The 26,684-nt window shown below is 37.3% G+C and overlaps 2 protein-coding genes across 5 annotated transcripts in view; one reads left to right on the forward strand and one right to left on the reverse strand.

The window, feature by feature from the left end:
* The window catches only part of LOC136348067 (pikachurin-like), a 207,456-nt gene that overhangs the window by 568 nt on the left and 180,204 nt on the right, over positions 1–26,684 (forward strand). The window contains exons 1-3 of one of the 4 annotated variants that reach the window (XM_066298614.1): positions 2,576–2,700; positions 2,878–3,066; positions 8,321–8,957. In XM_066298614.1, coding sequence (XP_066154711.1) covers positions 8,837–8,957 — 121 coding nt within the window. In that variant the 5' untranslated portion in view covers positions 2,576–2,700; positions 2,878–3,066; positions 8,321–8,836. Of the gene's footprint in view, positions 1–2,564; positions 2,701–2,877; positions 3,067–8,171; positions 8,261–8,320; positions 8,958–26,684 lie in introns of those variants that run through there. The other 3 variants (XM_066298615.1, XM_066298617.1, XM_066298616.1) reach the window with 3 other exon arrangements.
* LOC136348077 (thioredoxin-related transmembrane protein 2 homolog) lies at positions 880–2,347 on the reverse strand. Its single transcript, XM_066298633.1, has 5 exons — positions 2,043–2,347; positions 1,784–1,964; positions 1,534–1,722; positions 1,362–1,484; positions 880–1,312 (listed from the first exon to the last, which is right to left on the reverse strand). Exons 1-5 carry the CDS (start codon positions 2,184–2,186, stop codon positions 1,152–1,154), a joined length of 798 nt encoding a protein of 265 aa, XP_066154730.1. The 5' UTR covers positions 2,187–2,347; the 3' UTR covers positions 880–1,151.

Here is a 26,684-nt window from a genome sequence, read left to right on the forward strand (position 1 = left end):
ATGAGTCTCTGTGTAGGCAGTCGTTTTTTCAATGGTTTTTTTCAACTTATCTATTTAATCTTTTTTGCAGATGTTTTCAAATTAAATATTGGCATTGATTTTGATCCAAGAGATCGGCAATATCGCGCTATTTCTGCGTTGAAATAAAATTAAGAATATTCTTTAAGCCTTGTATTCTATGTGAAAAATCATATTTTGAGGTTGTTTTTGTGATAGCCATAAATAATCTCTATGAAGACGTGCCATTCACCAAAACGCCTCTTTGCTAGCAAAGACGATAACACTTGCGAGATTTAGTAGCATTTTATATAATATATAATTAGCATTATTCAATAGGTGGCTCAATATTAGTTATCTAAATTTAGCAAAAATTTCTATATCATATACATAAACTATTCGTATAAGTCCAGGCCAGTTAAACAAGATATTGAATTTTTCAAAAGGATTTTCCTCTCTCCGATCGTAGAACAGGATCGAGACTTCCAATAGAGATAATCCCATTTCAATATACTGTATTTGCAAATAAACCAAAATGATTCATGTTTTATCCAAGGTAAAATGACTATTAAAGGACTTGAGAAGTTTGTTGCAGAGCTAAATGAGAGTTTATTAAATAATAGTTGCTCACAAGATGAGGAAGTAGATAATATTGAAGAAAATTATGTGCCAGGAAATCCTCAAAGTTCTAGAAGGAAAAGAGCGAGATCTATTTTTAAAAGCTTGTTTGAGTCAACTTTTTAAGCATCCACAATAAATAATGTGCTCTTAAATGAAAGTAACTTTGAATGAGATTAAAAGATTGCAAATTTCAACGAAAAACGTATCATTTTAATTTAATTTCCAAAGCGGTATGTAAGGGAAATGTACTGATTAACAATGTTTTAGCATAATTTTTATTTCTTAATCAGAAGTCTTTCAAAGTTACAACAGCACACATCTAAACATTTATTTAATCCTAGTAAATATGTCTTATTGATGCATAAATCTCGTTCTAAAGGTAACAATATATTACAACACATAAAAAGATTAAATTTGAGTATCACTAGAAATGTTTATGCCCTAGAGATTATATTCACAAACAAATATAAATAATACACAAAATCAAATCAACCCTCTGAAAAGCAACATTGAATTATTACATTTTACCGACATTAATTGTCCTTCTTTCCATTATTAACACCTTTATTACTTTGTTTAGCTTTCTCATATAAATTACTAAGCCCAAAAGCCAGACTTGTATTCTCCTCTGAAAAGAAGAATTTTACCAGCTTCCCTTTAGCATCAAATGTGGGCCTTCGTAACACTTCTTTTCCTATAAAATAAATCTCGCAATCAATTCTCAAAAAGCTTTATAAACTTACCCCCTTCAAACAATATAATTGTTGGCAACTGCTTACTGAAGCTGCTATCACTCACTTGATATTTTTTACCTGCTTCGGGGTACCTGCCAATATCAATTTTTCCAAATTTCAAATTCTCCAACCCTTAAAATTCCCTAATAAAACCAACAATTTATCCATTTAGTTCAACAACCATAATCGCAGCTCAATTTTGCATATATTGGAGCAAAACTAACACAAACTGGGTTCCAAGCTGTGTAGAAAGCTATTAACCAGGTTGCTTTACTTGATACAAGCTCTTCAGATAACCCTTGTTCGCCTCTGAAATATATAACTTTATCTGGGCCTGCATATGTCGGTTCGGGAATCAAAAGAGCACCCACTGAAATTATTACTTAGTATAGTGCAAGAACTTTTGAAAATTTGATTTGCAAAATACGTACATATAAATAAAATACCAAATATTATGCCATATAAATAGTCAGCGTTGAACCATAGTATTAAATTAGCAATTTTAGTGTATAAGAAGCTTGATGATAAATAGCTGATCATGCTAACACTACCACTCTTCCTGGTCCTTATGACTACTACTATAAGCAAGAAGAACAGTATTTCGGTCTCTCGCTGAAATTACATGTAAATGTAACAAAATTAGAGGTAACTTTTTGTTGTTGGAATTGGTAGTAAGTGGAGTTGACTTACCCCTTCGAATTCACAGCTATCTGAATTGAACAAATAGTTGCACACTCCAGGGATCTTCTTGAGGATTATGTAAGAGAAACTTAAGAGAATGTTAATTAAGAAATAGGGCTTTAAAAGCTGGAGAAGGTCCTGTTTTATGGACATTTTTGGACAAATTAATTTAAACTAATAATTGTTTACAAATTAAATTGTGATCTAACCTCACTTAAATTTATGCCGATAAAAAATAAGAAATGACATTCAGCCGGCAGTTGCGTATTTTCATTTCTGTTTTGACTTTCATGCTATACTTTGTGTATTGACTTGAAATTTTGTAATTATAATGTACTTAGAGCAAGTGAAATTCTAAAGATACATTTTAATAATGTACGAAAAAAAAATTATTGTGTAAAAGAAAATATTACAATAAAATTCCAAAGTCCAAATGTGACAACGTTGCAAATGGAACTTTGGCAACATTGTACAAACTTCAGTTTACTTGACAACGACATAAAATATAACCTCATTAAACTAATAACCTTTTCAGAATTGTTTAAATCGTAATATCAATATTTATAATTTTATTTATTCTAAACGTATAATTATCTTGGTTGTACTCCAAATTTATAAAAGAATTTGTTTCAATTACATTCAATCGTTACATTTACACCAATCACAAGTTAGTTTCCAATTATATAAATAGTTAATTTATACATTTTCGTCCCTGTGCTACAATGCGGATTCTTTCTTCTTAATATTAGATTCTTTTGTATGCATCTTAATGTTAATTTTAGTGCCAAAGATAATTTTGTTGTAATTATTTAACCGTTACTAATTAAATAAACTCTTGTTTTAGATATAGAAGTCAATGATGAAAGCGAGTACATACCAAAAATCAAAAGGGAAATTGCTTTAACAAAAACTAAATCACAACGAAAAGTTCATGCAAATTAAATATAAGCACATATACAGGTTGTCCCAGAAATAAGTGCCAAATTTGAATCAATAATAGAACTTGTGAAAAGCAATATTTTTTGCGTGAAAGGTATAGTTTTCCAGTTCAATTAATTGAAAGATTTATTACAATTCCGTTACCCGCCTATGGCATCTAAAATTGTTTATCCTATTTCGGATCCTTTGCATAGATATCTAAACAATTTTTTGCCTGCTTTCTGATATGTATGTCTTTTTTTGCAAATAGTCAATTTACGCGTATTACTAAATAGGAGTTATTGTGGTTTTACGTTAATTACTGTTAAAATAATTTAAATTTTTGACTTACCTACCAAAGAGGTTACATTAAGTGTTCAAAAGGTCTTCCATTATTCAGAAAACATAATTGTATTCGGCGTTGAAAATGTTCTTCTACCATCAGTAACGTTTCCCTATCATTTTGAATTATTCTGGGAGCATTTTCAACGCGTCCTCGTAGATTCTCCATTGTATCAACTGGAGTAAAATACACTATCTGTTTCGTATGGCCCCATAAATAAAAATGGCGAGGATTTAAATCTGGGGATCTAGCGAGCTACGCAACTAAACCATTTTGACCAATCCCCCTACTGGGAAAATGCTCATTCAACCGTTCTTGTACAATTCGGGCGTTGCAGCAAGGAGCACCATTATGAAAATACCACGAATTTCCGGTGAAAAATCTTCTAATAAACGATTTAGCTCGTTATTTAAAACTGTCAATAACTTCTGCCATCTAATCGATCTGGTAAAAAGTGCCGATGAGCCGACCGTTTATTATTCCAGCCCATACATTTATTGAAAATCTTTCTTGAAAATTGCGAAGCCTTATATCACGGGGATTTTCATCTGTCCAAATGTGAGTGTGGTGCATATTAAATACTCCTTTCCTGGCGAATCCCGTTTCATCGGTAGCTAATACATAGTTAAGAAGTATGGAACCCGTCTTAGTTTTCTTAAAACCCAGTTGTAGAAACGCTGTCGATGATGATAATCCTGCGGTTGTAAGCACTGAACTTTTTGTACATGGTATGGATATAACTGTTGTCCGTGCATAAAGTCCTCTAAACTGAACTTCTTGAAACATTGTGTTCTATTGCCAGTCTACGAGTGCTACTCCTAGGATTATTTTCAACACTTTCCAAAATTTCATTTTCAACATTTGGAAAACGATTAGGTCGTTATCTGTCGCGATCTTGATATGCACCTGCAAAAGTTTCACTATTTCGAAGTCCTCGAATAACACGAACAAACGTGCGCCTATTGGGTGTAGTACGATCTGGGAAACGATGTGTATAAATCCTACAAGCCCGATTAGAATTTCCACGGGTTTCCCCATAAGTTAACACCATGTCAGTGTATTCATTTTGACTCATGGTTAGTAAAAAAACTTCACGTTAAGAAAACATCAACAAAATATCCAGTGTGTATTTGGATTTTTTTAAAATCCATAAGCTGTGCCATAGAGTGGTTGTACTCATTGAACAGTACTAGCATATATGGAGATTCACATTTGCTCTGACCTATCCGTGGCGAACTGCACTGCACTGGTTTTAAAATCATTTTTAAATGTTCTTGTTAATAGCATATTTCAAAAGGTGCTATTTTCCGTGAATATCCAAAACAAGGTTTATTGCGTACCATCGACTCACAGACATTTCGGAAGTGGTAATACCAAACTATTAAGAGTGGGTGTATAAATGTCTTCCTAGACACATTTTTTGATCGGATTAGCTGGGACAGGTTCCAGATAAGATCAACTGGCCGATATTGGTGTTGATGCTGACACTGGAGAAACAGAAAAATACTTTCCTAAAGAGACTCATGCTACTGTTTTCTAGACCGAAGTGTTTGGTATTCTCGAATATTGATTTAAACTGTTTGTCCGGAGCTCTTAACTGCTCATCTCATTCAAAAGGTTTTGTGAATAGTGAAATATATTGTTGACTTCTCTGAATAAAGTATTAAGTTTGATTGCAGTTCGTTGTGTGAGCAATTGTAAAAATGTTATCACTCTCGTGGATAACCACTCTCTTTAGCGTCGTGGTTTTTCTGTGTGAATTGAGTGCCTGATTGACTTAATCACAACGTTAAAAATGAGAAAAGTGTACAGGCCTGAGTATTAACATTTACTTTTAGTGTCGACTGATAGCTAAAAGTGCCTGAAGTTTTTCAGACACATGTGCGTATCATTTCTGAAAAAAGATAAAGGGGAAATGTGATACGGACTGTAGCACACTTAAACTAATTGTTTGATGGGGCAAACATGATACATTGATAAATACGCAATAATTAACTTAGTTTTTGTAAAATTTGGGTAAATAATAACGAAACGTATGTGATTGAGGCCAAAAAATAAACTGCATCAAACTTTCCGGATCTAAATTGTTTTGCATATGAATCAATTACGATAAACGTCGAACTTTGAATACCGTGTTTGATGAACACCTGTTTTGATCCACAGAGCCAATTTGAAAACGAACCAACTTCGATATTTCGGTCTTTACAGCAAATATGTGAATATGCATAAACACATTGATTTTATTTTCAATGGGGACATTTTTAAGCCGGTTTTCTGTTAAATTGCATGCGCCCTCTAATGGGGGTGGAAACAATCCCTCAAATTTTAAATGGGAAAGTGGTTTAAGTTATATTTCATTTAACAGGTCTTCCAATTGCCTTTCCAAATATACCCATTTTTTAATTGAGCGGTTTTCGAAAAATCATGTTTAAACCGCAAACAAGCTTAGGTATCAACTGTGTTGTAGAAATTTATTTATTAATGTTTTAAGTGTTCGGAATGTAGTCTGATTCAAGCTCTATTCACAATCACAAAAAGATCTATTTGTGAAAAACTGCAATTCGTCTCTTGAATCCTTCAAAGTTGCAAGGCTGGGGTTTTATAAATAACATATTTCAGATGCCCCCAGAAAACAAGTTCCACAGGTGTTCCACAGATGTTAAATTGTGGCGATCGCAATGGTCACTGAATTGGCTCTTCGACCAATCAATTTCCCAGGAAAACTATTATGTAACTACTATCTAACAGGGAAAAAAATTGCGTGTTGGAGCTCCAACTTGTTGAAAATGAAGATTTTCTTATAAAACGCTATTTCTAGCCGCGTCAACTTGATTTACTAAATTCGTTGTTATTAATGGATTTGTTATCTCCTTTCGCAGATTTATGCAAAGCTTACCAGTTAGCTTTTTCTCTACGAATAAAGGATCAATAACAGCATCTCTAAGAATACCAGCCCGAACATTGACTTTTTGTGTATACTGTGTATTATCTCTCCCAAACAGTCCGCGATTTTCATTGTTCCAATGTCGGCAATTTTATTTGTGAACATTTCCATTAAGGAAAAATGTACATCATCAGTAAACAAATATGTTTTGTAAAATATTTCCGTTGTAATTTATAAAATCTTTCATTGTTTCGCAAAATTGCACCCTTCTATGAAAAACGTCTTCATAGAGTTGTTGAAGGATTTGCACTTTATATAGGTGGAATTTATTTAACTTTAGCGGTTTTCTTACTGTTTCTTCAGACATTTCTACTTCTTGCACCAAAATGCGAAGGCAGCTGATGGTTTGGCAATGAGAGAGGCTGAAACTTCAATTTAAGCCGCTTCATTCGAAACGCGCACATGAACTCTTTTCTTGTTGATAACCGAATCAGTTTCAGTAAACTCAGCAACTAATTCCAACAATTATTTATGTTTTAAATTAGCATTGAAATTCCTCTCATTGATTTTTTTTTTAGTTTTTGCGCATCTTCCACATCTTTCATACATGAAAATAATCTGAGTTCTTTGTTGAAGCGTGTAAACTATATTTGTAAATAACCTTATAAACACACAACCTCTAAGTCGTGATATAAAATTTACAATAATAAATAATAATTTAACAAAAAACGTAAGAATACCAGCGGCCTTCTTTTATCGAATAATGTTATTATTGCTTTTTTTCCATAACCAGATTATTTAATAATTGCAGGTACAAATACAAATAAAAACCAAGATAATCATCTATTGTTCATAAAACCCAGCATCAAGACTTGGAAGCTGCGTGTAGGGAAGTTCAAGTACACGTTTTTGTGAGTGTTACCCTGGAGTTTGAAAATATACTTTATTACTGTTTAGAAAATATTGAACAGTATTTTGAACACTCAAAACATTATTAAACAATTTTTTTACAATACAGTTAATACATTAATTTGTTTACGGTTTGGACATGATTTTTTGAACACTTCTTAATAAAAAAAAATACATTTGCAAAGATAATTGATACTTTTCAAACGAGGTGTAATACAGCTTTCTTTCCCATTAAGGATTTTAGTGGTTGCTCCTATCTGCGCTGGGGAATGAATGAAATTAAATAGAAAATTGCCTTAAAGAATTTTCCTCTTGAAAATAAAATCGACGTGTTTTTACATATTTATATATTTTCTATAAGGACTGACATATTGAGAGTGGTTCGTTATCAAATTGACACCCCGTATATCGGGATACATAAATCGGTTTTACATTGATCTTTTTTGACCGCAATTGCATTCGCATGACTATTTAGACTATTGTGGGGTGAATGGAAACACTTTGAATGTTTTTTTCTAATGAAAAGTAACAGAGTAACACATTTACCGCATCATTACATTTATCCAATTTCACATCACTCATGTCGAAATTATGACAAAAAGGTGGACGTGAATTTTGTTATACTCCAGCGGTTGTCGTTTTTGTTGTTGTTTCTCCGCTGTATGTTTCATTACTAGTTTTGGTTCAATCCAATGCTAGTTTTTTTGGTCTTATCGTTTGCGTTTGTGGGGATAGAAAGAGCCGAGTTGGACTTCCTAACGCTAATTCTTATTGTGGGTCTTTGAAGGCAATCCTGGCAGGATTGATCGGTTCGGACCCTTGCGAGCTCCTAGAACGCGTTCTTCTTTTCAAAGAGCCTCTATATTTATGGCCAAAACGATGAAATATGTGCTACAAATGTTTCGAATTCTCTTGCAGTTTTATGGCTATAAAAAGTTTTGATATAATCTCCCTAGACATATCTTATCTGCACCAAGATCACTACTAGACTCCACCAATTTCATTTAGTTATCAAAAATTACTCAACCAAGTTCCTTGACGAAGGGACGAAGGGAGGGGGAAATTAAATTTTGAGGACACGTACTTGTGCATTGACAACTTTAGAATTAATTAAATCGGACCCTTTCTTTGCCGAACACCCGCTAAAATTATAATGAGCGGCTCAAATAAAAAGTTAGAAAGTTACTTTTTATATGCAAAATCTTTAATCTTTTAATGGCATTATGTTTGCAGGTTGTAATCAATGTTCTGCGAGCCCGATACAGTACAAACATCTGGAAAAGCTTCTTTGCGAGTGTGCACCCTCTCTCATAGATGTCCTCAAAATCCACCCTCGTCGCCAAAATCACCCCTTCGTGCAATCCAGGGAATTCCAGGCGTGCGTGATAGTATTCGATCGCCCCGTATTGAACGGGAACGAAGGGCTAATATACCTACGATTTCAACCCCCCAGAGTCGATCACAACTCGGGGGTGCGCGCGTAACAAGAACATGTTCGTTCGCTAAATGACGGGACACTGGCCCCTTATCTCGGTACGGTAATCCTGAGTTCCTGGACGACTCACCTCTCGACTCCGGTGTGTTCCTGGACGCGTTCAACAGTTGACAAATTCATGAATAATTTCGGTTTAATTAGTGCGGAGTGTGTTCCGGAACGGTTTACGGGACTCCTGGGTGGTTATGTGCTGCGTTTATAGAATCAGGGGTAAAATTAGGGACTATTGACGGTCGTGGGTTTAGTTCGCGGACATGCGAGCGTACTGGGGGCCCTTCTGGGGCCTGGTAGTGTTTTGTTTTCTGGCAATGGTGTCTGGAAGTGACAACGATCTGGAGGAGATCCAGAAGTTGCAGTTTGAAGCCGCATTTCAAGGTAAAGATAACTGAGGAAAAGTTCATGGAGATAACTTTGCAGCGGTTCTTGAGGCCGAACGATTTGTCTAGAGGCCGCGTTAGCATGCAGAGTCATGGTTTATCACTATATTAAATAATTGCACTTCTGGCCATCGAAGTATCAGTAAATGAGCTTCTCTTGGCGCGTTGCTGTACGTGTTCATTAGAAATAATTGCCCCGTCTAATGAGGCTGAATTAATTTGGAATTTGATATTCCCTGCTCGCTTAACTTTTGGCTTTCGGTTTGGCTTTTAAATCATGGTCCATTCATCACGGACGATAATTGTGGGAATATCGTTTAACTTTTTGATTTTTGATTTTTTTTTTTGAAGAGACGATCGCATTCTTCTAGAGAAGCATTTCAAAGCTGTCTCAAATAATACGGGGTTACCTAGAAGAATGCAGATCCCAAAGGTGCGAACCTTAATAGCGGGCCCGGTATGTAGTTGCATTTCTAGAGCCAATACATCAATTCGCCTAATGTCGCGTTAACGTTAATCTAAAACAATAATAAAATCAGTGATCTTAAAGCTGAGAAGTTTTCCCACAACGGGCTGCGCCGAATAAATCGGGCCACCCTGTATAATTTCACTAGAAACGTGTTAGTTGAATTCTGAAAGCGCTTAACTGGTGTAACCACGTGTTTGAACCTTCCTTGCGTTGCTTCTTTAAATTTTCAGTCGATTATTCTCATGATAGTTTGAAGCGAGTTTCATCAAAACCTTAAAAAACGCCAGCTCAGAGATTTAGTCGAACGAATCTTCCTTTATATCATAATGATCATTAATCATCGTTCCAATTTCGGTTCAAGACATCCAGGACTATTCTTTCCTTGTTGGCGACTGCAATTGTTTATACAGGGTGCCCCGCAACTACTGATTCACGATGTAAAAGTATTAAGACGTAATCTACCTCAGCTGTGCCCAAAAGTTGAGAATAACCGAACTGCAGGGTGTGGAGGCTTAAAACTATTTTCGATTTTTGCATATAATTCATAAAAAGAAATTGATTTTTTCATGAAGTTTAGTTTTTCGAGGTTTTGGCAAATTCGGATAACGCGCCTAACAGGTTTACACAGGGTGTCCAGAAATACTGTCGAAATATTTTAGCAAGGGATTTTAGAGGTTAAAATAATAAAAAAATGTTCCTATAGGTATACCCCAAAAATTGCTTTTTAAAGAGGCTAGAACCCCTTGAAAGGGGGAACTCTGAAGATGGTTTTTTCGCAATACTTCCGAAACGGTGTAGGCCAAAAATCGTTAAATCAGGTATCCTTCAATGAGTTGGAATGGGAACACTGTCTTGTGCTAACAACAATTGCAGATTTTCGTCAGGGACGTCATATACAGGGGGTTTCCGATGTAAATGTTGCCTTAACTTTTATATTCGCGACATTTCTTAATTTTGAACATCAAATCGCTGAGTCGCTAACATTTTAAAGTAAAAAAGGTCGCCGTATTTCATCTCGTTAAAACGTTTTATGGAAAAATGGGTTTTTGTGAACCGATGCACGATTACATAGATATCGAAATGCACCTTAATAAACGTAGTGGGTATTCTGGTAAGAGAAAAAAATATATTAATCAGCAATAATAGGACTAATATTATTGTGAATTTATCACTTATTCACAACAAATTTTCAAAATGGCCTCCGTTCATCTCGGTGCATCCTCGAATTCTTTTCTTCACAAATTTCAATGTTCATGTAATCGTGTATCGATTTATAAAAGCTCAATTTCTGAAAAACGCTCTATCCTAATGAGATGAAATGAGAGAATCTCTTTTACCTAAAAATATTTATCACTCACTAATTTATACATATATGTATATATATATACATATATACATATATGAATTATAATATTAATATACAGGGTGTTTCCTAACTACGTGTAAAAAATTTAAAGGCGTAATCCTCGACTGATTTTGAGTCAAAAATGTCTAATAAACATGTCCGCAAATGCCTTGTTTCCGAGGTACAGGGTGTTGACTGAAAGACGTTGAAAAGGGTTTCTAAAGGTTTGGTGGTATTTACTAACTTGTTTATTGTTAGTTTTTTTTATTTCAACACCCTGTACCTTGGAAACAAGGCATTTGCGGACATATGTTTATTAGACATTTTTGACTCAAAATCAGTCGAGGATTACGCCTTTAAATTTTTTACACGTAGTTAGGAAACACCCTGTATATGGCTTATTCGCGTTGAGTATCCTATTAAAAGTAAACTTTACTACTTTAGTACTAATAATAGGAACAACAGTCACTTACACGTATATCTGATAACGTTGCAATGATACCAACGTTTTAATCGAATAACTCGAACTCCATTCAAAATTTCAGGTCTCCAGCTACATTGGAACCCCGTAAACTCTTCATAGGACACCCACCGTGAATGACCCTGTATATTACATCACAATTCCAAAAATTAAAAAATGTTGCAGACAAAAAAGTTGGGGCAAAATTTACCCAGGAGATTCTGTGTGTGTGACGCCCCTGTTTAAAAATATACAATTGTTATCGCAAAGAAGATGTTCCCGTTCCGACTTATTTAAGTACACCGAATTTGACCATTTCGGCGCAAATCGTTTTGAAAATATTGTGAAAAAAAATTTTCAAAGTTCCCGCCTTTAGGGACTCCAGTCCCTTTAAGAAGCAATTTTTGGGGTATGACTATTGGGGGGCGATCTCTGGAATCACATCCTACGATATTTTGACGTTATTTCTGGACACCCTGTATCAAATTGTAGACTTTTTCACTTTGTAAACCATAGAGAAATTATTCTAAATTTAAGTTTTTAAAGTAAGCCACGATAAGGAATCTGCGGTGTAATTGTGCCCGTTCATTCTGGAAAACCATACAGAGGATTCACGATAAAGTGGCAAATTTCAAAGTGGTAGATGGCAATGACGAACTTTCGTGCGATTATTTGACATTGCCAAACGTGCGGTCAAACGTTTTACCGTATGCGCGCGGATACAGATTGCACCCCACATTGATATTTAAACTTACAAAAGGCAATAACATGAACACTCATGCAGTCTTCGGAAAAATATCGTATGTAACTAGTACGGTAACGTGTACTTACCTAACGCGTGCGTAAAGTGACACTTTGTCACACGCTAGTTGCGGCTGACTGAAAGACGCGGAACGGAGTTCGGTCAGCAACTGAGTGCGGTACACACTTTCGCATGTGTCATTGTCCCAATAAGATATTTTCTTGTTTGAAACAACGGGAAACACGAAAATTGAGATCTCTTCCACGTTTTACAAAATGTCGAAAACTTGGAGGACATTTGCACGTGGTATTTTCGTGGAACACGTATTAACCGAAACTAGCCGGGAACTTGAAGAAAAAAAAACTTTGAACGTGTTATGAAGTTGCCTGATTATGTGTTCCAATTTTCGAGCTAAAAGTAATACTTTACCGCACGCAAACCAACACGTGTGTGTATGCGTTGCTGTGGTGAATGTAAAAAATGTGTGGGAATAGTGTAGTGTTATGGTCCTTTACGTAATAACAAAGAAATGTCCCAAAAACTGGTGAAACATATAGAGATTTCGATACTGATTGGTGCGCTAATCAATATTCTACAATGTTATATATAGCGCAAATCAGTATTGCAAGGTAGAGAAACGCGAATATAAAAGTAACAAAGTTAAAAATAACTAAAACAAAAATAATGAGAGAGAAAGAGAGAGAGAAAGAGAGAGAAAGAGAGAGAGAAAGAGAGAGAAAGAGAGAGAGAGGGGAATGGGAGAGAAGGCCCTTTTTGCTTCCCCCAATTAGCGGAATTTCACGTTTGTCCGTTAGCAGCGTCTATTTTCCTTATATTAGAGATTCTTTAAATTACCGAATAAACTCTCGTATCATTTAAGGCCTTCTCCAGCCATTACACACAGTTTGCATGCGGTTTTGTGGCTTCCATTAGTTCAAATGCCTGTGAAAATCAAGAAAACAAATAGAAATTGCTTTAAGAAAACAAAGGGAGGAAGATTAAAACCAAAAGTATTTTTTTTGTAGAGTACTGGCACGACAGTGTTTTGTGAAAAAGTTTATTTTAAGGTTTTGCATCTTAAGTTATTTTTTTACTTAGTTTTAATTTTACCTTCTTGCGCTTAGTAATTCTGATTCATGCTCTGCGCTGCAACGCACTAATGGAGACGGCAATCAATGTCGGAACCTCCATAAATATATAGGGCGTTAGGGGAGTAACTTTTGCAAATTTAAACAATAATTAAGAACACCATTTTAACCAAAAAAACCTTACGCCAGGGGTAACCTAATAATAATAAAAAAAAATAACGCTAAAGTTCGTAACCGAAAAGGTACGACAAGCTTAAAATTTTATTAAAATGACGGGAAACGGACTTGACAGATGTTGATTCTGTGAATTGCAACGAAAAAATTTTAATTATTCAGCACCAATATTGCTAAAAGTAATTAAAACTTAATTTCCTAATAATACAACTTGAGCGGTAAAAGTAAACCTGGGCGGCAACGCCACACCGTGAGCAACCGAGGAAAGAGAGTTTATTTTTGTTATGATTATTTTTTGTAATTTTCTTCATCCCCGGCAGCTGATAAGACCTGATTTTTTACAGGTACGCGAATTCGTCCGGACTTACCACACTGCGTGACATAAAAAAGAGAATACCCCGTAAAATGGCTTAATTATTTAAATAATTTCTGGCATGCACGTTTCCCACGCAAAAACGAATACTTCGTAAAAAAACTGAACAAATCCGATTGTTGAAAACCAAAAAAAAAAAAATAATAATAAAAAAATAAAAAAAATAACAAATTGTCGGGCCTCCGCGGCGTCTTACACGTTCCCGCACACGTTAAGGCACGGATCTAATGAGGTGATTGATGCCCTCTTGGGGAACCTCATTCCACGCTAACTGGACAGCACGACATAGCGCCGCTAGGGCTTGCGGGGGTTGGGGTAAATTATGCAACCTTCTACCTGCAATATCCCGCACATGTTCAATGGGCGACAGGTCTGGAGATCGAGGCGGCCAAGGTAGCAAATTGATTGCATTCTGTTGAGAGAAGTCCAGGGTCGGTCTAATCACAAGCGGTCGTGCATTGTCTTGCTGGAAAAGTGGATGCAGGTTGCAGATAAGGCACGAGATGAGGTTTCGGGAGTTGCTGGATGTATCGTTAAAGGGAAAGCAAAGGTGACCACACGCAATGGCACCTCCAACAGTCTGACTGTGTATCGTGAAATGAGGATCCCGTCTTCTTCTCATTCTTGCCGTGACCGTCATGCATTCCCAAGCAGAATCAGGATTCGTCAATAAACACGACATTATCCCATTCTGGATTCCAAAGTATCCGTTCTCTGCACCACTGCAGTCGATTTCGACGCTGGGTTATGGAGAGGGGAAACGCAACATGGGGACGGCAGGAGATCAGTCCAAAAGTTCTTATCCAGCGATAAATGGTTCGAACCCCAATGGGCCTGCCATACTCATCAGACCACTCATCCGCTAGCGTCCTCGACGAGATCGACCTACCTGTTAGGGCCATAACTCCAAGGCGCCGATCTTGGCGTTCTCTAGTTCTTCCGGATCGTCCAGTATCTCTCTTTCTGTCTCTTTGCCCTTCTTGGTACCATGCCTCACAACATTTCACTGTAGTGTTTACGCTCGGTCTAGTGGCGATTTCCCTAAATGACCGATCAGTCTCTCGTAGCCCGACCTTATTGATTTATTTAAAATCACTTTCTAACCCCATTACACACCAATAAATGATATTTTGCGCTCGTATTGTTGATATTTATTGTAATTTTTATAATAAAAAAAACTTAAATTCCCGATAACTCACAAATACATTAATAAATATGGCTGAAAATTTAATCGGTTTTTGCGTTCCCACGTACAAACACGCACACCAAGAAGTGTTTAAACAAGACCTTTTTTACGGGGTGTTCTGTTTTCATTGTCACACAGTATAACAGTACCAACGTGCGTACGTATTCTTTATGCGAGTACCATGAGATGTTCTTGATTTACGGAGAGGCATTACAAAATCTTAGGGAAACTGGACGCATTTACGTTAGTCGTTATCCAGAAGGAAAACTTCCAGCTCAATAAACGGAATTTTTCTTCGTGTAATGGAAAATTGGTTGAAGTGTTGTCGTGCATGCAGGGACTCAAGTGGTGGACATTTCGGACATTTAACGCAGTTAAACCAATAACAAAGTTGTGTTCTTGATTGTACTGTGAGTGTCGTAAAGTGTGTAACGTAACGTGTTACGCTAATTAGAGATGACAAAAATAATTCAAAGTTTAAAATAATCAATTGTGAATCACGTGATGTTCAACTTTTTACTTATTTATCGGACTTAAAAAACCCGTGTAGAAATGCGTGTCTGGCTAATGCGACTGTTTAGGGAGGTCCCAAAATGAACTAAATGCGATGCGGCGTTGCCAAAACGTCAAAAATTTTTTGTTTTCCGGGGAATTGCACTCCGGGCATTTACGACTTCTGTTGTAAGGAACTTTATTGCTTAAAATGACGTTCTTGTCAACTTTATGCGAATTATTTCCTTAACATCCCGCATTGCAAGGGTTTTGGGGAACCTTATTTCTCATTACAGAAAAAACCTAAAATTCTCAAGTAAGGAACTGGAGCATCGAAAATATTTGTAGGCGATCAGGAGATTGAGATTTAGATAAAATTTTCATCGCAAACGTGCGGGCGAAGCTGTTATCTCTGTATTTAGCTATGCTTAATTGACGTCGCAAAAGGCAACGAGGTCTCACTTCCCGCACTTGTTAGGTAAATAACTGTAATGACTTGCTGCGTTTTTTTACATTCGTATATTATGAAAAAGTTGCACTAGGGAGTCCTGGAGGAAATATGCATACTTGTCGAATAATGGCAGCTATTCATTTAGGAGGACCGAATGCAGGGAGCAACTGCCGGTTCTCGGCTATCAAAATCCCCATGACCCCATCGCGTCGCCAGGGGCGGGTGCAACGGGTGCATATACGGTAAATTTTACATATATTAGGAGTTGGAATTAATTCGTAGCGTTTTACAAGAGATGGCATAGATAGTACAGTATATCGTTGTTATCTACAATAATATACTTATCGTGAAACAGCGGTCATTTGCTTTGCATATCCACTTTTTAAATAATAAATAACATTTTATAATTTATTGAATATGTCGCAATTTGTGCCGAATAAAGGGTTTTTGCGGGGAATTTTACTTCATTACTTTAATACGAACAAAAGTGCCGCTGAAGCTCATCGTATTTTAGTGGAAGTATATGATAAACATGCTCTAGCTGAACAAACGTGTCGGAAGTGGTTCGCACGTTTTAAAGCTGGCGATTTCGACTTGGTTGACAAGGAGCGACCCGGTCAGCCAAAAAAATTCGAAGACAACGCTTTGGAGGCATTGCTCAACGAAGACCCATGTCAGACACTTCAAGAATTGTCTACATCGTTGGGAGTTAACTTACCAACGGTAGGAACACGTCTTAAAACTTTGGGTATGATCCAAAAGGAAGGACATTGGGTTCCATACGAATTGAAACCAAGGGACATTGAGAGGCGTTTTTTGACGTGTGAACTGCTGCTTCAACGGGGAAAAAGAAAAGGTTTTTTGCATCGGATTGTCACTGGTGATGAAAAATGGATCCATTACGATCCAATCCGAAGCGCAGAAAGTCATGGGTTAAGCCCGGTCAACGTCCGTGGCAAAGCCGAATATCCATGGGTCTAAGCTTCTGCTGTGTATTTGGTGGGATCAGAGGGGTGTGATTTATTATGAACTGTTGAAACCATAACTGGAGACCGCTACCGGCTACAACTGATGCGATTGAGCCGTGCATTGAAAGAGAATCGGTCGGAATACTCCAAAAGACACGACAAAGTCATTTTGCTGCGCGACAATGCTCGTCCGCACCCCGCAAAACCGGTACAAACATACCTGGAGAGACTTAAATGGGAAATCCTGCCCCACCCGCCGTATTCCCCAGATGTAGCTCCATGTGATTATTATTTGTTTCGTTCGATGGCTCACAGTCTGTCTGAGCAGAAGTTCACTTCTTACGAAGATCGTCAAAAAATGGGTCGATTCATGGATTGCATCTAAAGACAACGCGTTCTTCCGACGCGGCATTCGTGCCCTGCCCGGAAGATGGTCAAAAGTAGTAGAAAGCGATGGGGCAATACTTTAATTAATGTATTTTTTTTATTTCCATTTAAAATCAATAAATTTTTTTCTTAAAAAAAAACGCTACGAATTCATTCCAACTCCTAATACATCAACCGACCTTAAAGCTTGGAGAAAATACCGAAGGTAACAAAAAAATTAAGGGGTTCTACCTAGAGTAACAAAGTCGGTACCCGCTTACAGTACGATCGGTTTACAGTACAAATAATTCGAAAATATCTCACTTGGATTGAAAGTTGTCGATTGCAGCCCGAAATGAAATTTCATTGGCTACGATAGTGGGACCTGAAAAATTTTTTAATGAAAAAGTCGCGTGGCCAATCCCTCACAAGATACCAGATGTTACGATAACGGAACGTTAACCACTTTCGCCGTCGTGGATTAGCCCTCCAAAGGGACTAAAAGTGAACTGGTAAGAAATAAAGCTACGTCCACTTCTTTTGGACCATTGGTCGACACTTGCGGTCACGAAAGAGCTCATATGATTATTTTATGGTTTCAGTGGAAAAGATTGGCATCTTCCTCCACTCACTTGGTGACGGTCGTGGCAGGTATACGACATAATCGCCATGAATCTTAGAAGAGTCGCACCCACTGATATTCAGGTTTTTGTCTTGTCTGTCAGGTTACGTTAAACTAAACGCGAAAAACGAACTGCATTATCTTCCATGGGCAATGACAATAAAATATTTATGTTGTTGTTTGTAATAATTTCCAAATGGAGCTTCGACATTTTCGTATTATTTTAGATTCAATTTTCAAAACGGTTTTATCCAAATTAGGTCATAATTTAATTTATAATACGGATCATACATTTATTTCCCTAATGAGGAAGAACCAAAATTCAAAGTGAATGTGATTGTAAAGTAATGAAAGCTTTTACACGTTCGTGAAATATACATACATGCAAATATCACGTTTCAAAGTTTTGCAACAAAACATATCTCTAAATATTTATGTTTATCTATAAATAAAATTACCTAATAAATAATTTGTAATTTTAAAGCGGGCGAGTATTGGAAAACTTTGATTAAGGACTTTTAATTACTCCCTAAGGGACATAATTCCAAATTACCGTACAGGGCAATTCAAAATTCGGTACAAAGAATTTTGACGACGCGCTTTTGGGGACGAAATAACTTTTTTCCCCTAAACGGGGGTCCACAAATGCTCAGTTTTTGACATACATGATGTTAGAGCATTGCCATCATGAAGACTCACAGTAACCCGTCTCTGCATAGTTTGAAAATCCTACGACTTTTCTGCCGAATTTGTTGAAATCTACATAGGTCTCTTAGGAACAATGTGGGCGCAAACCAAATTATTACAAAAAAAAAAAAACAAAAAAACCAAAAACGGTCAAATGTATTCAAACTTCGCGAGCTTTGTCAGCATTGCTCTTGAGGGTCTTATAACCGCCATATTCTCGGAGATGCTGATGAGAATTTGAAGAAGTTCGATCATGGGGTTCCGACGATTCGAAAATTTCATTACGCTCCCAGCGAGATCCCCCCAGCCAGACTGTGGACGTAATGAATGTCAGCCGAATATTCAGATGAGTATCGTTCATTATTCATTTAAAATTAGAAAACAAGCAAATGCAGATCCAAGACTAAGAATCAGGGGTGAAAGGTACTAACGCTCAGCTAAACCAAATTGTCAAAAAATTTTATAGACAACGTGTCAAACTAGTTAGTATAACTTTCGATAATGATAATGCTATAAAAACCCCTGTATATCGAAGAATTAAGCGCTTCCCGACCCACGTTTGTTGGAAAAAGGTCTTATATTGACCTCAAAAGTATTCCCCGAAATTGTTCGTTCTGAATTGTGAATCACTCTGTAGATACTGTTTTTTTAGTTTTTTTCTAGGGTGCAAAAATCAATTGAATAATTAAAAGTTCTTCGTGCGAGCAATTGCAGGAATCAAACATCATTGTAAACATACAGGGTGGCGCGTCGAAAACGACACAGAGGCATTTTCGGGTATTTGAAAATTTATTTTCGAAAAATGCTCGAACACGTAAACTTTACATTCAAGGGGAACACATTGTGAACGTATACTTTTTTTTTTAATTATTTTTTATGGAGGTTGAGGGGGCAGACATTGGGGGCTTGGCACTCGGGGATCTCATTTGCCCCCTTAGTGTCGGGCTAACGTCCCAATCCAGGGCACGCTGACCGACTAAACCTCCGTCCTCTCTTCACCGTTGTTCCCCCTGGAACTACCGCAGGGCATTACTTCGGGGGATGAACGTGTACTTGCTCTTTTCATATCAACTTCCTAGTCGGGGTGGGTTAAACACTTAAAATTGTAAATGGAAAGTAGGTGTGGGAAGTACATTTTTCAAAGGTCTTTTGATTTCCATTAGAAAGATGCTCAATTTAAGAAACTTTGATTCAGCAATTTTCGAGGACTTTTGTCAAAATATGTATTATCTGATATGGATTAATAATGTCAAATTGGCAACAACTGGGGTAAAAATAACATAAAGCAGGCAATTTTTACCAATTTTTCAAAAGAATTTAGGGTCATTTCAACCACTTGAGAGAGTCAAACCCACCCCCGAAAGAAATTAATTTGAAGTACCGAATTATTTAACGAGAGATGGATTATTCATTTATTAATGCAATATATTTCTTTATAAGTACATTTCCAACATGTGCCCACGTATTAATTAGTTAATTAAGTGCTCGAAGTAGCGACCGCCAATTTCTAAACAATAATACAAATTTTGTCCAAATCGCTGTCGCACATTTTGGAGCATTTGGGGATTATCATTATATCCTTTGGCGAAGGTGCTCTAAAGGGTTCGGTCGAGTTGCATAGATTTTGCTTTTTTAGTGACCCTACAAAAAAAATGCCAAGGTGATAAATCTGGCGATCGCGGGGGCCACTCGATAGCGCCTCTCCTTCCAACCCAACGACCTGGAAACCGGTCAGTTAAATACTCTCGCACACGCAATGCGTAACGGGGAGGGGCACCATCCTGCTGAAGTGTTAACTGGTCCTCAATGGCACTTTCATTATTTTCACATGAATCTGTTAGTGCCGGATCAATTACGTCTTGTCATAATTCTAAGTACACGTCACTAGTGAGATTTCCGGGTAGGAAAAAAGGACGGTCACCAACGATCCCAGCCCAGACGTTCAGTTTTTGTGAATGCTGGGTATGCACCCCATGAAAAATTCTGGGATTTTCATCAGACCCATATCGATAGTTATACCGATTCACCGTACTGTTTAGAAGAAGTGATCATTCATCAGACAAGCAGATATTAAATAGATAATTATTATTTCTAATTGCTCGTTCACTTACAAGTTCGGAAAATTGCAAATGGGGATCACAATCGTCCTCGTTCGATTCTTGCAGTATGTGGATGACCATGATGCGCCTTTAACATTCTATGAACAGTGCGTCGACCGACTCCAACTGCAGTTTCCAATTGGGGAGGACTTAATGTAGTATCCAGATGAATTTGTCCTGAAACCGCGACGTCGATTTCTTCGTTTCTGTGAGAGTTTCTATCATTTTTTTTATTAGCCACAGAGCCGGCCTCACGAAATTTATTGACTAATTCTCGAACGTACTTCCGTTGCACTTGATCATCTTCATGATTTTGGTTGAACAGTTGGGCGGGCCGGTTGGCGCACTGATGATTTTCAAAAAATAATTGAATGATTTTCACCTTGTTTGCAATCGAATGAACCATTTTTGATTTGCGAAACGTAGACGGAATTATGCGCGAAGACTGAGACGCGTTCATTTTGCGAGCAGTTTCCCAAACAAACTTATTTTCTTCTTTTTCCGTAAAATTATTCAAGACGTGAAAACGATGCGTTATCTTTCTGTCAGAATAAAAAGGAGTTCAAATGTGCCTGCTTTATATTGTTTCTATCTCAGTTGTTGCCGACCTCCCATTAATTCATATCAGATGATTCATCATTCGGTCAAACCTCCCGAGAGCTGCTGAAGCCAAGTCAGTCAGATTCGGAATCGAAAGACTTTTCGGACAAGGTACAACTCGACACTACTTATCGTTTAAGATTTTAGTGGTTTAACTCACCCCGAGTAGGGAGTCGAAGTAAAAGGAGCGAGTGCGCGTTCACAACGTGTCTCCCTCGAGTTTACGTTTCCGAGCATTGTTCCAAAGAAATTTTCAAATACCTGAAAATGCCTCTGATTCGTTTTCGGTGCGCCACCCTATATAAAGGAATTTGACTGCCAGTGGAAAAGCGCCCGCTTTGAACGCTGCAACAGTTTTATATCTAAACGACATGTCTTGGAATTCCTCTCCCATTTGTCCACATTCGCGTTGTAAATCCAGACCAGCAAACGGGAATGGGAAGCTTGAAATTCTAATTCGATGAAAATGAAGATTTTCCTCAAAGCTGGCCTCAAAATACATCTTACCTCATTTCATCATCTAACATCCCCTTTCATGATTCCGTCCAATTTCGCATCCAAGAGGAGGTTACCTCCTTCGGTTACCAAATAAATTAATATTTAATGCTGAAATCGTGCTCCATAAGTATAAACCAGTTCAAATCCCATTCTGTGTTTCGCGACTCGAAATGGGGTTAATCTCGTAAGCTTCGTGGACACATTTAGGTATTTAAAAACACATAAAACGTTTAATATATTATATAACGTTTCAACCTTTGCAAAGCAGAATTGTTTCAAACATAAATGTTTGCGAAGCCTAGAAATCTCAGTTTTAATGAAACTGCTATATCAAATATATTCAGAATCTAAATCCGACCATGTTGTCGGCAACTCAAAGTTGAAATCTCCTCAACAAGGACCACAAATTTATGTGCATATAAATCCCATTTACGTTTGACGTGAAATATGAATCCTGACGAGAATCTGTCCTCTTTTATGATCATTTTTATTACAATTGCACTAGCTCTGACACTAAAATTCAATCAAAGCTGCGTTTAAACAATGATTTTGTGTGTCGGGCACGTAATTAGTTTTTCATTGTTTAATGCCGTCATATGGAGCACGAGGACCTCTTAACGGTCCTCAAACGGAGGTGGAGATTTAGGATTTTTCTGAGTGCAGGAGGGAAGTTAAAGGACGTGGGAGACAAGAATACACAATGCGTTAGAGTGGCACGGAAAAACTCGTCGTCGGGACCGCAAAGGGCGCATTTACAGGGGGTCGGTGTGTTGAAAATTGTTTTTTTTTTAAATTTCCAAATTCGATACCCCGAAAATCTATTTTATGGACGCCAAATTTGACTTTACTATTAAAAACGCATGTAATGAGAAAACTCAGTGACCTCATTTTATCGTCTGTGAAAATATATTGGGGGGGCGAAAGCATCCCCGGAACGAAGGCAATTTAAAACGGCAATGGGGAGAAAAAAATCATTTTTCGCGCGGGGTATTAAACCGAACAGCGACCGAAATTGTGGTTTTCGTTGTCTATAACGAAGAGGAAACGATGATGAGAAAATGGAGACGAATTTTTAAGACAAGTAATTTCAAGTTGAACGACATCATGTCTCAGCTTGTCTCGCAGCTGCTTTCCTACGACCAGCATTTTAACTTTTTTGAAGGTTTGAAGGATATTACGTGGGGAGGAGGACTAAAGGCAGTTGAGTAGTCACGTTGTCCCCGTTGCTATTTCATTCAAAACGCATTTGAATATGTGAAACGTCCTTGGTGGAAATCGAAGCAAAAGTGGGCTGGCGAATCATCAACTCCGTAAGAGGGACTTCGTTGGACAGCGACTGACCAATTTGTTCGGTTGGTTTGGCAGCTCGAACGTCTTGGAACTTTTAAATTATTGGTATTTTTTTAAGAGAAAACTAAAGAAATACATATAGGGTGTTTTCAGTTTGATCACAAAAAATTATTAATAATGAAATGGGAAGTATCAATGAATTTATCTAAAACGGGGTATTATCACTTAAATCCTCTTAAATCAATTCAAGAGACGTTACTCTATAGGCTATAAACCGCCCCTAACCAAATACACTCATCCCCCAAAAATAAAGACTATCCAACAGCACTAGTAAAGTGCACCGAAGAGAATTATGCGGGTTTCTAAAGCCCCAAAATTTGCAGTGAGAATCCTGCCACCTTCATGTATTTATGAATACTTAAAGAGCTTTTAGTTCTAAATAAATTCCATCAGGATCAGATTTTTCGGCCGGCATTTCCCTACATCCTTCTTTCCAGTGTCTTTTCCTCGAAGTATCAGAGCTTCGAACTGGCATAGGAAATGTGTGAGGACACATACAGCGCGTTTCAGGATTTAATTGAAAACATTTAATTTGCCACATAGTTGAAAAAACGAAAAGGAACGTTGTAATGAATTTATCTAAAATGGCGTGATATCATCTAGATTAAACAAAACACCCTTGACATACATCACTTTAAAGCTCAGAATTCATCCTTAAACCAATTCTGTCGCTCCAAAAAAATAGAGCCTATCCAACACTGTCAGCAAAGTGCAGTGAAGAGAATTGCAACGTCTTCTTAAAGCTCCAAAATCGACATTGAGAAACGTGCCTGCTTCATCTGTTTATGAATAATTAAAGAGCTTTCAGTCTCAGGCAAACTATATCACGGTCGGAATGAAAATTGGGTTAAGTTTTGAACGGCTTTGCAATGTTGTTCGATAGATTTTCTGCCAGGTTTCGACATAAATCGTTTGGGAAGAAAGTATCCGGTTCCTGTATCAAGAATAATGTTAAAATTCAGTTCATCAAATTATCATATCGGTTCGAAACTGGCAACGCCCGCTTGGCGATCATCGGCGAATTCAAGAAAAGTATGGTCGGGGATGTAAACGTTGCCTGATGTTATTGGTAGATAAGAACTAGTTGAAATAAAATAGGGAGGGGCGTCTCGGGGTAAATAACCAATAACAAAAAATCAGGTCGTGAAGGAGGAAAGAAGAAAAACCCCATCCCTTATTTGAATATTGATCAATTAACAGTTTCCCGTTTGTTAAGGCAATTACTCAAATTGCATTAATAGAATTTTTGTATTACAACCCATGGGGTCAAAAAATAACAATTCAATTTCTCGGGGCACCAGCAAATTTTTGGAAGGGAAATAATGTTTTCCGCAGCGTTTAAAGGCTTAGTACAGAGCTCGAGGATTGATATGTCGGTCTGGGATTATTAATGGATACAAAGTAAGATTTATGAATGTAGGCAGCCCAAGACTGGACTTGAATAAGTGTTAAATTGACCAATGTGCAACGTCAGTTTAAATAGTCAGTTGCATGAAATTCATTTGTTTGCATACAGAAAGGAGGTATCGATTTTCAGTTTTCTGGTCGATGGTTGCGTGGGGGCGATTTTCAATTTGACATATAAATTCATATTAAAAGTCATGAAACAAAGTTTGGCAATATGCACAATTCTTGACTTGACACTGAAAGTTGGCCCACACAACAGCTTAAACAGCTTTTGTAGAACGCTTTGCTGTGCTGTTTGTTAAATGCCTTTAATGCATTTTAAGGGAACTGAAACCCAGTCATAGATTCTGTGGTCCCGGTACGATTTCTACGAGGACCGTTCCAAAAATAATAAATGCAAAGCGCTAGAGCCGCAGGGAAACATTTCGTCTGACTGCTAACCATTGTACCGTGTTCGTTGCTTCTCTGATTTTTGGATGAGCCATCGTTAACTTTACCTTTTTATTTAGTACTGGCTGGGCAGTGTTTTATAATGGAGTCTCGACTTGTCGTTACCGAAGTTCGAGCAGTTAATCCATTTTTAATCGTAAAAAGCGTTAAACAAATCGAAATTCTTTGCCAATTGACAGGCGCTTATGGAGCATAGTGCATGGATGTCAAAGAGGTCCGCAAGTGGTGACAAGGCCTGTCGGCAAAGTCATAGCAATTGTGCTCTGGAATTGAAAGGGGATATTTTTGGTTGCCTTTACGGACCATGCAACCTCAATAAACACAAACAAATATCGTAATACTTTTAAAATTTTTAATCAGGGGATTCAGAACGAAAGAGGAATGTAGAGCAAGAAATTATGTTTTCCCCATGACAACGCTCGCTCCGCGTCGTCTCTAGAATTGCTCCTGCAAGAACTTAGTTGGGAGATTGGCACCCACCCACCCTATTGTCCAGACTTTGCACCTAGTGACAACCGCTTGTTTCCCAAGATCAAAGAACATTTGGGCGGAACGCTCTTCAGCAATGGTGAGGAGGTAAAAGAATCGGTGGGACGCTTCCCCGACAGCAAGGCGACGAACTGGTACGCCAATGGCGTACAGCAACTGTTACAGCGGCTACAAAAATGCATTGAAAAGACGACTATATGGAAAAATGCAAACATTTTTGAGCTTTAAAATTATGCATTACTAAATTATTAAAAATATTGTTTTTCTGTTTATAAAGAAACCAGGGGATCTTCGTATGACATTAATTCAAATTCAGACATTTTTCCTTAAAAATGTGCGCGGAACTTGCTGTAGAAGAGTTGAAACGTTAATTTGCGTATATGTGGAAAACGAGTACTACGTATCTTGACTATATTTTCATCAATCTGAAGGGATAATCAGCAAAATTAATAACTACATTATAAATCGACAAAACAGAAGACATTTCTACTCACCGAGGAAGACTTTATTTCAAATATAACTGCAAATGATATTTTCCCCTTTGTGTTATTAATTTCCACAAGTAATAGAAACTTGGACTTAGAAATATGGCCCGAATAACCTACTCTTGGACGACGTATTTTTATAGTAATCCATTACGGCATTGCCTGGCGAGTGTTGGCCACTATAAATCAAATCGAGGAATCAAAGATTTGAACTGTAGCTTACAGTGGATTTAACTGAACTGAAAGGTTTTTACATTCAAAAACTTCAAGAACGTTTAGCTAAACTTTCATAGGAGTAACGAAATGAAACAATGGCCTTTTGTTTGCTATAATGGCAAAATGGGACTGCATCTGATTTGGAGCTGTACGAGGCATTTTCCTCACAGGCTGAAATTAATAATATCAGCATCCAGCACTTTTAGTCGCTTTGTGGTTCGTTAAATTTCCAATTGCAACATGTTTATCAAATATGCAAAGTGTGCAATTATTCAGGGTATAAAAGGCCGTGCTTACTCGACGAATTGCACTTTGCAAACGAAAATTCACAATATATATTTAAAAACCTACTTTAGAAAGTTCAGGAGAATCAATGGGCTTGGGCGTCAACAATTCCATAACCCAATTACATGTAAAGCTGGGCACTAACACAGTAGGGAACAGCATAACCGATCAGGCATCATTACCTTAATGCTAGGCCATTCAAGTGCGATGATCCCTATGAATGTGATCACTTTCCCATTAGCTTTAAATGTCAATCCCGGACTTAATTACCTTCGTCCCGAGTTGATAATGCAACACGGTTGTCGATAATGTGATGTTTTCTTCGTACATTATGGATAGAGAATAGAAGAGATTGGAGGTAATTACAGCCAGAGTAAATACCTTAAATCAAAGATGGCCCTACCATTAATTAAGCAAAATTCG

This window comes from Euwallacea fornicatus, chromosome 31 (assembly GCF_040115645.1).
Source record: "Euwallacea fornicatus isolate EFF26 chromosome 31, ASM4011564v1, whole genome shotgun sequence".
NCBI lineage: Eukaryota > Metazoa > Arthropoda > Insecta > Coleoptera > Curculionidae > Euwallacea > Euwallacea fornicatus.